Source organism: Aotus nancymaae, unplaced genomic scaffold, assembly GCF_030222135.1.
Source record: "Aotus nancymaae isolate 86718 unplaced genomic scaffold, 86718_ANA_hifiasm-v0.15.2.pri h1tg000016l, whole genome shotgun sequence".
Lineage (NCBI taxonomy): Eukaryota > Metazoa > Chordata > Mammalia > Primates > Aotidae > Aotus > Aotus nancymaae.
In genome coordinates, this window is record NW_026988428.1 from 48,035,471 (window position 1) to 48,048,036 (window position 12,566).

Sequence of the window (12,566 nt, forward strand, 5' to 3'; positions counted from 1 at the left end):
ACCTCTTCAGGATCAGCATTCTCTCCTTGTCCTAGTTCTTACTAAAATAGAAATAGCTTCCACTTTTTGTGAACTCCAACTTCAGAACATTCTAGAACTTAACATGGTACATCTTTTTTTTTTTTTTTTTTTTTTTTGAGACGGAGTTTCGCTCTTGTTATCCAGGCTAGAGTGCAATGGCGCGATCTCGGCTCACCGCAATCTCCGCCTCCTGGGTTCAGGCAATTCTCCTGCCTCAGCCTCCTGAGTAGCTGGGACTACAGGCACGCGCCACCGTGCCCAGCTAATTTTTTGTATTAGTAGAGACGGGGTTTCACCATGTCGACCAGGATGGTCTCGATCTCTTGACCTCATGATCCAACCGCCTCGGCCTCCCAAAGTGCTGGGATTACAGGCTTGAGCCACCGCGCCCGGTCCATGGTACATCATTTAAGGCTCAAAAGAGGCCCTGCTATCCCCTCTGTCTCATAAACGGTAAGTTGAGGTTCTGAGTAGGATAGTAATGGGGGCAAAGTCTCACAGCTAAAAAGAGGTAGAGACAGAATTCAAAGCCAGTCTGTTTGACCCACAAACTGTGCTCTTTCCAAGAACAGGTCACCCTCTCTCAGACAGCTCTTAGTCACACCCTCGACTTCCCATACAACTTAATAAGCTGAGTGACTCCCAATCTCCCAGCCCCGTCTCAGCTCTCCCTCCTGAGACTCACGCTCCAACTTCTTGCTCAACATCTCTGCTCAGTTCCACTGACATCTGAAGCTCAAACTGCCCAGAACTCAATCTTTAATCCTTCCCATCTGTGTCTTTACCTTGAGAAAAGCAACCTGGAAGTTATCTTAGAGTCCTCCCTTCCCTTATCAAAATCCTGACAATACTAGCTGTCTTCATTTTCTAGGGCTGCCATAACAAAGTACCACAGACGGGGTGGTTTAAACAACGGAAAATCATCTTCTCCTAGTTCTGGAGGCTGGAAATCCCAGATCAACATGTCTGCAGATTCGGTGTCTTCTGAGACCTCTGCTCTTGGCTTGCAGATGGCCACCTTCTTGCTGTGTCCTCACGTGGCCTTCTCTTGGTCTTGGCCTGTGTGTTGTCTGTGTCCTAGTCTCCTCCTCTTTTTTTTGAGACAAGATTACTCTGTCTCCCAGACTGGAATACAGTGGCATGATCACAGTACACAGCAGCCTCAATATCCCAGGCTGAAGCAATCCTCCCACATCAGCCTTCCAAATAGCTGGGACTACTGATGTGTGACCTCACGCTAAGCTAATATTTTTTTATTTTTTTTGTAGAGATGGGATCTCTCCCTGTGTTTCCCAGGCTGGTCTCAAACTCCTGGCCTCAAGCAGTTCTCCCACATCAGCATCCCAAAGGGTTGGGATTGCAGTGGCCAGCCTTAGTCTCCTCTTCTTGTAAGAGCACTAGTTGTATTAGATTAGGGCCCATCCACATAACCTCATTTCACATTAACTACCTCTTTAAATGCTCTGTCTCCAAATACAGCCACATGTTGATATGCTGGTGGTTAGGACTTCAACATCTGAAATTTAGAGGCACGCAACTCAGCCCATAACACTAGTTTTTAAGACATCTTTCAAATTTGACTTTCCATCTTCATCCCTAATTGCCACCCTTTTAGTTAAGGACTATGCCATTTCTCACAATTATAATATTCTCACCATCATGACTATTATGCTTTATAAATAATATTGTTCTGATTAGAAAATAATTACATGAGCTCTGTAGAAAACACAAAAAAAACCCACAAAACATAAAATCTCTGTAATCTTAACCAAACATAATTGGAATTGATCATTGGCACATATCCTTATCCTTTTTCTATGTATATATTTTTTAAAATTGGGACAGGGCACGGTGGCTCATGCCTGATAAGATAGTTGGCAGACTGATGGCTTCATTTTAAGTAGTATCTGATACGAAGTTTACAACTGAAGCCAATTGGAGTTCCTTCCTAGGAAGGCTCCTTAAGAATGTCATTATGTTAGACCTGTCTTGAGTGGGTTCCATTACTAGACTCTTGCTAGACTCTTGATGAGAGAAATCTACTTGCTGGTGAATAAAATTGTGGCAGCTCTTATTTATGTGTTATAATGTGGCTAAGAGAAATGTTTTTAAAATATTTACTTTGAAAACAGTTTGGTGGTTCCTCAAAAAGTTAAACTTAGAATTACTATGTGACCCAGCAATCCCACTCCAAGGTATATACCCAAGAAAATGGAAAACATTATGTTCACACAAAAAGTTGTCCATGAATGTTTTGCTATTATTTATAACAGCCAAAAAAAAAAAAAAAGTGAAACAGCCTAAATGGCCGTCAACAGATGAGAGAATAAACAAAGTGCGTGACATTCAGATAATGGACTATTATTCAGCTGTAAAAAGAAATGAAGAGCTGGTATGTGCTACAACACATATGAATTTTGAATATTTGATAGGTGAGGCTGTGCATGGTGGCTCTTGCCTATAATCTCAACACTTTGGGTTAGGAGGATCACTTGAGCCTAGAAGGTCAAGGCTGCAGTAAGCTATGATTGCACCACTGCGTTTAGTGACAGGGTCCCACTCTGTTGCCCAGGCTGGAGTGCAGTAGTTGAACACAGCTCACTGCAGCCCCAACCTCCTGGGCTCAAGCAATCCTCCCAACTCAGCCTCTGGAGTAGCTAGGACTATAGGTGTGTGCCACCACGCCTGGCTAATTTTTAGATTTTTTTGTAGAGATGAGGTCTTGCCGTGTTCCCCAGGCTGGAAATTTTTTTTTCTAAGTAAGGCCAATGTGGTGGTTCACGCCTATAATCCCAGAACCTTGGGATTACACATGGGAACCTCTACCTCCCAGGTTCAAGTGATTCTCCTGCCTCAGCTTCCCAAGTAGCTAAGACTATAGGCACCCACCCCCATATCTGGCTGATTTTTGTATTTTTAACAGAGTCAGGGTTTTGCCATGTTGCCCAGGCTGGTCTTGAACTCCTGGGCTCAATTAATCTGCTCGCCTTGCCCTCCCAAAGTGCTGGGATTACAGGCATGAGCCACTGCGCCCAGCCAATGTTGTCTTAATTTAAAAATTGCAAAAATAAAAAAAATGTATCGTAGCTTAATCTCCTGTCTTTGTGAAAGATATTCTGTGATACTGTGATTGAATTTCAGAGGAGGCCAAGATAGTCTAGGTTTAAATGGCTCTGCATTGTGAACAGATGGGCCCTACACAAATTCATTTTTATTACTCCAGGTTGGATGCTGGCTTTTTGAGTAGAGGAGGCGGTTACATTTTTCTCAGCCTGTCAGAAGAACAGAGAACAGCGTAGATCTAACCGGGAACCTAATGTGCTTTCTCTTTCAGAGGGTAAATACATATGTCATGCTCACTGCCGAGACCTGGTGCATCTGGATTACCCACAAAATGGGAAAGTATCAAGCTGCATACTGACTTCTGAAGTAAGACATTCAAGCAAAAACAACAGTCAGGTAGGCACTATTGGTGCTTGTTGGCATCACGCGTTTCGGTCAGTCCCATCACTCATACCCCATAGAACAGTCTTTTTTATCTCCATGGCTTACGTATGTATCTTCAGAGGATGGAACTCAGGTTCATTCATTGCCATTGCTTCGCTCCTTACCTCCTGTTGTATCTGAAGCTTAACCTTGGGTTATAATTTTTAAAACAAGAAGATAGAGTATATCAGTTTTATCTGACAGATTTGTCATAAGATATGAGGCTTTCATCTGCTTGATGTCACATTCAGGATGCAATCTTGTTGACAGACATACTTCCTGCTGCAGAAAATAGGACGTGAAATGTAAATGTGTGTGTCAATTTTTTTTTAATCTGATAAAGAACCTGAGCGTGTAGGAGTTCGAGCCAAGTGGGCAACATGGTGAGACCCCCAGCTCTACAAAAAATAAAAATAAAAATAAATTAGGTATGGTGGCATGCGCCTGTGGTCCCAGCTACTCAGGAGGCTGAGGCAGGAGGATCACATAAGCCCCAGAGGTGGAGGCCATCCTGGCTAACATGGTGAAACCCCATCTCTACTAAAAATACAAAAAATTAGCCAGGCGTAGTGGCACATGCCTATAGTCTCAGCTACTCGGGAGGCTGAGGCAAGAGAATTGCTTGAACCTGGCAGGCAGAGGTTGCAATGAGCCTAGATCCCACCACTGCACTCCAGCCTGGGCAACAGAATGAGACTCCATCTCAAAAAAAAAAAAAAAGACAAAAGAGGTAGGCTATTTTCTTTTGGCCAAGCATAGTGGCTCATGCCTGTAATCCCAACACTTTGGGAGGCTGAGGTGGGTGGATTACTTAAGGCCAAGGGTTCAAGACAAGCCTGGGCAACATGGCAAAACCTCTTCTCTTCAAAATACAAAACTTAGTGGGGCATGGTGGTCTGCACCTGTGGTCCCAACTACTTGGGAGGCTGTGCTGGCAGAATCACTTGAGTGGGCAAGGTTAAGGCTGCAGTGAGCTGTGATCACACCACCGCACTTCAGCCTGGGCAACACAGTGAGACCCTGTCTCAAAAAAAAAAAAAAATGTAGGTTATTTTTTCAAAGGCTTGGGGGCACTTGCATTAAATTATCTGAGCATCTCATCAGCTTCTGGGAGCTCACTGGCATGTGTGGATAGAATTACCAAAATTGGGCAGCAGTATTCATCCTTCCTGCATATGTGAATGAAGCTGTTTTTTAGTTTGGGCCAAGAGGCTGATTCTCCACTACCCGCTGACCAATGCTGAGTACAAAAGAGCAAATACATGGTTTTGCCACTTGTGTTTCCCTAACAAAGTTAACTCTTGATCAGAACAGTAATAGCTGTTTTGAAGAGTTTGTTCAGCGTGTGTGGTTCACATATGCTAAATTCCCATTCAACTCAATTACACTTGGCAGGGACACAGGAAGCTAATGGGGAATCTGTAGAGGGCATGAATAATGGCTTTTCTGGCAGACTGATGGCTTCATTTTAAGTAGTATCTGATGTGAAGTTTACAACTGGAGCTGATTGGAGTTTCTGCAAAGTTGTACCAGCCTCAAAATTAACTTAAGAAAATGCCTCCATGTCAGGAAGAAAAGCTTGGAGTGGGGATGCAGCGTGTAATTTAATAGGATAACTTTGGAGAGAGCAGCAGGGATAATAGAGGTATTATGAGAAGCTCCAGGGAGAACAAATATACGCTTGTTTGGCTTGGAAAAAAAAATGTAGAGTTCAAGTGTAAGGTTTAAACAAATGCTTTGCCACGTTTCTCAAAAGGTACCTGAACTACTGACATTTGAGTAACTTATATTATTTTCTTATAATGATTTTGCAAAAGTAATCCTGAGCTCTCTGATGTGGCTCTAAAAATTTTAGAAAATGATAAAGTATTTTGATTTTTTTTAGTTCAATTCTTATAAAATTATAGAATTTAAGATTCAGACATTGATGTCTTGGGGAACTCCAGATTTGGTTTGATAGACAGGATTATACAGATCATGTGAAAGAAGGCTTCCCAACAGGCTGAGCATAAAATTATTCTAGATTAAGAAAACTCATCCAACCGTTTCCCGTTTCCGCGGGTGCTTGGCTTAGTGCTGAGAAGGGATTCCGCCCTTGCTGTTGTCAGGTCCAACACTAAGACTGTGTCCATGTTAGAACTCATAGACGTTAATGGAACCCCTGGTAGTCAGCCCTCTAATCTGCGCTCAGGCAAGTCACCAAGCCCATCACCCACCAGCCCAGGAAGCCTGTGGAAGCAGAGGAGCTCTCAGCATGGCGGCTCCTGTACTTCACTTGCATCCACCAAAGTCTGCAGCTCAATGGATGAGAACGACGGCCCTGGAGAAGTGTTGGAGGAAGGCTTCCAGATTCCAGCTACGATCACAGAACGATATAAAGTCGGAAGAACAATAGGGGATGGAAATTTTGCTGTGGTCAAGGAATGTGTAGAAAGATCGACTGCTAGAGAGTATGCTTTGAAAATTATCAAGTAAAGCAAATGTCGAGGCAAAGAGCACATGATCCAGAACGAAATATCTATTTAAAGAAAGATGAAGCATCCCAATATCGTTCTTCTGATTGAGGAGATGGATGTGCCAACTGAACTGTACCTTGTCATGGAATTAGTAAAGGGGGGAGACATTTTTGATGCCATTACTTCCACTAACAAATACACCGAGAGAGATGCCAGTGGGATGCTGTACAACCTAGCCAGCGCCATCAAATACCTGCATAGCCTGAACATCGTCCACCAGGATATCAAGCCAGAGAACCTGCTGGTGTATGAGCACCAAGATGGCAGCAAATCACTGAAGCTGGGTGACTTTGGACTGGCCACCATTGTAGACGGGCCCCTGTACACAGTCTGTGGCACCCCAACCTACGAGGCTCCAGAAATCATTGCAGAGATTGGATATGGCCTCAAGGTGGACATCTGAGCAGCTGGTGTAATCACTTACATCCTGCTATGTGGTTTCCCTCCATTCCATGGAAGTGGTGATGACCAGGAGGTGCTTTTTGATCAGATTTTGATGGGGCAAGTGGACTTTCCTTCTCCATATTGGGATAATGTTTCCGATTCTGCAAAGGAGCTCATTACCATGATGCTGCTGGTTGATGTAGATCAGCGATTTTCTGCTGTTCAAGTCCTTGAGCATCCCTGGGTTAATGATGATGGCCTCCCAGAAAATGAACATCAGCTGTCAGTAGCTGGAAAGATAAAGAAGCATTTCAACAAAGGCCCCAAGCCGAATAGCACAGCAGCTGGAGTTTCATAGCAACCACCGCTCTTGATAAGGAGAGGCAGGTTTTCCGACGAAGACGCAACCAGGACGTGAGGAGCCGGTACAAGGGGCAGCCAGCTCCTCCCGAACTCAACTCGGAATCGGAAGACTACTCCCCAAGCTCCTCCAAGACTGTTCGCTCCCCTAACTCGCCCTTTTAATAAGACCCTTTTACTCAAAGTCCTAGCTTAACCCTTTGAGACTCTGAGATTTTTTCCCCCAAATTTGTGTAAAACAGTTTCATCTCATCTATCTAGCACTCAATGCTTGAATGGCAGAACTGAAAGTGTTTTCAGGTATCTTTGTAGCGGTTTCCCTTTACTGAATGAGATGACACATGGTGTTTGCGAAGATGGTTATTTGCTGCTAATAGAGTCCTCAAAGGGTTAAGGCCAATTTGCAATTTTTTTTTTTTTAAACTTAGAAGCAATGAATGTTTTCATCAGTCAAGCTAGGATCTGCAGTATCTAATATAGCACTTGTTAACCCTCTGGAAAAAAAAATATTCTAGATTAGAGTGACAATCCCCTCATTTAAGAATGCTCCTCTTGGCAGGCCACAATGGCTCATGCCTGTAATCCTGGCACTTTGGGAGGCCAAGGTGGGAAGATCACTTGAGCCCAGGAGTTTGAGACCAGACGCAGCAATATAGTGAGACCTCATCTCTACAAAAAATTTTTAAATGAGGCAGGAAGATCTCTTAAGCCCGGGAGGTTGAGGCTGCATGATCACACCACTGAAGCGGGATCGGTCGCGAGGAACAGACCTCTCGGACACTGAACTAGGAAGGAAGAGGTTTTGTTATGGCCCAGGAACGAGGCAACAATTTGTCTAACCGCCAAGCTTGCCTAACTAAGAGAAGCTCTGCCTTTATATAGGCTTACACTCTAGATATTACACATGAAAGAATCTTAGGTTTACCGTCTTAGAAATTACAAGTGAAAGGGTCTTGGGTTTACAGTTTTAGAAATCACATATGAAAGGGTCTTGGTTGATGGAGGAGGAATGGGGTGGGGTTTGATCTTGTTTAAGTAAAAACGATGTCTTCCGGAGAGATTCCCCATACCACACCTGCTGTCGATAGGAGGGTAATTTACGAGGTGCCAGTTAGCCAGCCTTTTCTTATATTGAAATGCAGTGTGGAGGTCAAGGGGGAGGTGGTCTTAGATGCTTGGGGGTCCTTCGTCACCATGACACTCCTGCCTGGGTGACAGAGTGAGACCCTGCCTCAAAGAAGAAGAAGAAAGAATGCCACTCTAGCACATAATTTCCTGTGTATACATGTAGGTGATATTGATATGTACCTCATAAGGGATCATAAGCATTAAATTATTTCCTGAATATTTTTGCATACCCAACGTGTGGTGCTATAATACATTGTTTTAATAGTCTATCAAATCAGTCTACTCTTGTGAATTGATTTGATACTGCACTTAGCTTTTTTTCTTATTGGCTTTAAAGGTGCTGAATGATAAATGCAATGGTTCTCAAGTCATTAACAGAATTCTAAATCTTGGCAATATCTCAAGACCCAGGATTTTCGCCTTTAGGAAATGTGTATCAGCTGATTATGTTAGGAGCTCTCTCAACCCAATTATACTCCCCAGTGTGGTTGGCTTCAAGCCCTAATAGAGCGATAAACTTCAGAGAGGTTTCAATTTGGTCCTTGAAAAGAACTGTTCAAGCAGAATCTCCTAGAAGCTATAGAATTTTGCCAAGAACCAAAAAAATAGTCCCTCACTCTTAGTTTGCTCCCGCCTTTTGATATGGAGAGAACACTGAAAGATTGTTGGGGCCAGGTGTGGTGGCTCACCCCTGTAATCCCAGCACTTTGGGAAGCCGAGGCATGTGGATTGCTTGAGCCCAGGAATTTGAGACCATGTCTACTAAAAATACAAAAATGAGCCTAGTGTGGTGGCACACACCTGTAATCCCTGCTACTCAGGTTGTAGTGAGCTGAAATCACGCCAGTGTCTTCCAGGCTGGGTGACAGAATGAGACTTAGTCTCAAAAAAAAAAAAAAAAAAGGAGGCCAGGCATGATGGCTCACACCTGTAATCCCCAGCACTTTGGGAGGCCGAGGCGCATGGATCACGAGGTCAAGAGCTGGAGACCATCCTGGCCAACAAGGTGAAACGCCGTCTCTACTAAAAAGCTGGGCGTGATGGCATGCACCTGTAGTCCCAGTTACTCAGGAGGCTGAGGCAGGAGAATTGCTTGAACCTGGGAGGTGGAGGTTGCAGTGAACTGAAATTGAGACTCTGTGAAAGAGAGAAAGAGAAAAAAAGAGAAGGAAAGAAAGAAAGAGAAAGAAAGAGAAAGAGGGAGAAAGGAGGGAGGGAGAGAGGTCAATTGCTGGAGAGCACTTTTCAACTATAAAATATTTTAAAACATATTTAGTTATTTATCAGCTTTAGAGTTTGATGAAACCTGGTATTCAGTTTCTAAATTCAATACTATGAAGAAGATGAAACTCAAATTTGACTGACTTTTCAAATCAAATTTCTTCCCCCCCTACAACCTTGATTCAGGATTAAATTGCTGTTGCATTGCATACCTTTTTGTGATTATGAAAATCATGCGGCGGTGGGGGGAGAAAAGAATGTATGCTTATTATAGAAACCATGGAAAACGTAAAAAGGTTTAAGAAAGACATTAAAATTGCTTATAATCTCACCACCCAGAGATAATTGCCCTTAGTATTTTAGTGTTTTTCATTCCTCTCTTTTTTCAGTGTCCGTTGTTCATACGTATTTCTTCATAAAACTGGAAGTCAGTATTTGGGTAGATACATAGATATGTCCTCAGCCTTCCTTACAATGTGACCATGTTCCTTGTCACACTATATTCTCTGAAAACATGAGATCTAAGGTGTAATATTTATACTTCATATTGGATTTAGCAATTCTTCTTATCTTTTAAAATTTTTTAATTGTATTTTATTTATCTATTTTGAGACAGGGTCTCACTCTGTCGCCCAGGCTGGAGTGCAGTGGTGAGATCACAGCTCACTGTAATCTTTACCTCCTGGGCTCAAGGGATCCTCAGCCTCCCAAGTAACTGAACCACAGGCAGGGACCATCATGCCCAGCTAGTTTATTTTATTTATTTTTTATTTTTATATTTTTTAGAGATGGGGGTCTCACCGTGTTGGTCAGGCTGGTCTCAAACTCCTGGGCTCAAGCTATACTCCTGCCTTGGCCTCCCAAAGTGCCAGGAGCCACAGCACCCGGCCAACAATTTTACTTCTTTTGGTGCTGTTTCTTACTGTTGAAAATGAAGCTACAACATCTTTGTATGAAAATCTTTTCCGTCCAGGCATGGTTGCTCATGCCTGTAATCCCAGCACTTTGGGAGGCTGAGGCGGGCGGATCACCTGAGGTCAGGAGTTTGAGACCAGCCTGACCAACATGGCAAAACCCCGTCTCTACTAAAAATACAAAATTAGCCAGGCGTGGTGGCACATGTCTGTAATCCCAGCTACTCAGGAGGTTAAGGCAGGAGAATCACTTGAACCCAGGAGGCGGAGGTTGCGGTGAGCCAAGGTCGTGCCATTGCACTCCAGCCTGGGCAACAAGAGTAAAACTCTGTCTCAAAAAAAAAATTTTTTTTCCCCTATATTTCTTCTTGTTTCCTTAATACAAATATGGGGAGGATTTATCAGTGAAGAGCTTTAATAGCCCTGGATACTATTAAAAACGAGTGCGTTGAATGAGGAGACCCCCCAAACAGGCTTTGTGTGAGCAACATGGCTGTTTATTCACCTGGGTACAGGTGGGCTAAGACGTTAGCAAAGGGCGGTGGGATAGGGGTTGGTTTTACAGGTTTGGGGTGGGCAGTGGAAAGTTACAGAGTAAGGTCAGTTACAGTGGTGGGGGTAGGGGCAAGGAGTATACATTACTGTAAGTTCAGTTACAATGGCAGGTGGGATACGAGTAATTAAGATGGTAGGGTAGGGTGAGGAGTATTCACATTATCATAATAACAGTTAAGATGGCAGGGTTGGGTGAGGGGCTTGTCCAGGGAAGCTCCCCTGGGCAATTAGGGACAATGGTGAATGGGGGAATGCGGGGATGGGGGGAGATGATCAGCAGAGGCAGACAGGACTTCAGACTTTCAGGCTCCAGGCTTGCATATGGAGACCTGACAGATGCTTACTGCCAAACTCTTTAACAGGAAGTTTGTACCAGTTTACACCCTTGCCAGCAGTTCACAAGCAAGCTTACCTCACTATAGAGATTCACCCATAGTCTCTTGAGTAATGTATTCCATCTAACATCTTTAAATTTTAAATCCATTTTAAAATTCCATTGGAAAGGGCTTAGTATCTTAAGGTTTGGTGGGCAGGGTGAGGGAATGATTAAGTTGTTTGACCTGTTCCAATTTTCAAATTGTAATTAATGAAGTTAAGACTCAGAGGTTAGTAATATTTGTGAGCCCTCGATCTGGTCTTTGCAGAGGGTGTGGACTTCACAATCAATTGTCCTCAAGGCCCTGAGAATGAATCCTTTCCCAGAAGGTCTGAGTGAACTCCCCGAAAAGGGAGGCACGGTAGCCCAGCAACACTTGAATGTCTAATTGGGGTAAGGTGGGGACATAGGGCGAAGGTGACAGAAGGGACATCGGAAATAAGGAAAACAGCACTAATATTAAAATCCCTGAGGGGTTTAACTAAATGTGGGGAGACAGACCATTCTGCTGCCAGTTCTAGGTCCTACAGAAGGCCTGGTGCAGTGGCTCTGACCTGTAATCCCAACACTCTGGGAGGATCACTTGAACCCAGAAATTTGAGAACTGCCTGGACAATAGCAAGACCGTATCTCTAAAAAATATTTTTAAATTTTGAAAGCTAATAAAAAGGTCCGCCAGGCATGGTGGCTCACACCTGTAATCCCAGCAATTTGTGAGGCTGAGGTGGGCGGATCACAAGGTCAAGTGATGGAGACCATGCTGGCCAATATAGTGAAACCCCATCTCTACTAAAAATACAAAAATTAGCTGGGTACGGTGGCGCACATCCCAGCTACTTGCGAGTCTGAGGCAGGAGAATTGCTTGAACCTGGGAGGCAGAAGTTGCAGTGAGCCGAGATCGTGCAACGGCACTCCGTCCTGGCAACAGAGCAAGACTTCGTCTCAAAAAAAAAAAAAAAAAGATCCTAGAGGCCACAAAATCATTCTTAAAGTCATTGTGCACTTTGCTTCCTTTGCTGTATGTTGTTTCCTTCGTAACTGATTTAGCACTTTACACACTCAGATGTTTAGTGATAGCAGCAATTATTAGATTCAATGACATAAAGTTGCCATTTCTGTCAATAAAGGTTCAATACCAGCTAATTTCATACAGTTCAACTTCACACCTGGGGAATTGTTTTTAATCATTAGGAGTCAATGGTCAAACTTTCTGATGAAGGCACCTGCAGCAAGGCCCGGTAAGCAGAGGTAGGTAGGATACAGTAGTTGGTTGTGTTTGTGACAGCAAAGCCACTAGAGGGAGCTCTAGCACTGACTCCTATATGGCGGTGTCTTATCCACGGATTCAAAACAAAACATACATCTAACGACTGCTTGTGTTTCTGAGCACTCCCTGCACTGTCCCAAGGTTTAGACATCATCATATCGATATCATTTATTGTTAACATGCATTAAGCTTCTTTGTGTCTGTCAGATATTCTTTCATTTCATACTTTCCACAAGTCTATCAAGATATTATTATTCCCACTTTTACTGATGAGGGAGGAGATTAAGGTTTACCGAAGTTAAGAGATTTTACAAAAGAAGAAATAACGCAGATATTT

At 43.4% G+C, this 12,566-nt stretch overlaps 1 protein-coding gene and 1 pseudogene across 1 annotated transcript in view; both read left to right on the plus strand.

The window, feature by feature from the left end:
- RASSF3 (Ras association domain family member 3) overlaps positions 1-12,566 on the plus strand; it is a 194,685-nt gene that overhangs the window by 26,410 nt on the left and 155,709 nt on the right. The window contains exon 2 of the mRNA XM_012444929.3: positions 3,356-3,480. Within this exon, the coding sequence (XP_012300352.2) occupies positions 3,356-3,480 (125 nt within the window). The remainder of the gene's footprint in view (positions 1-3,355; positions 3,481-12,566) is intronic.
- On the plus strand, positions 5,557-6,942 carry LOC105712012 (serine/threonine-protein kinase DCLK1-like; annotated as a pseudogene).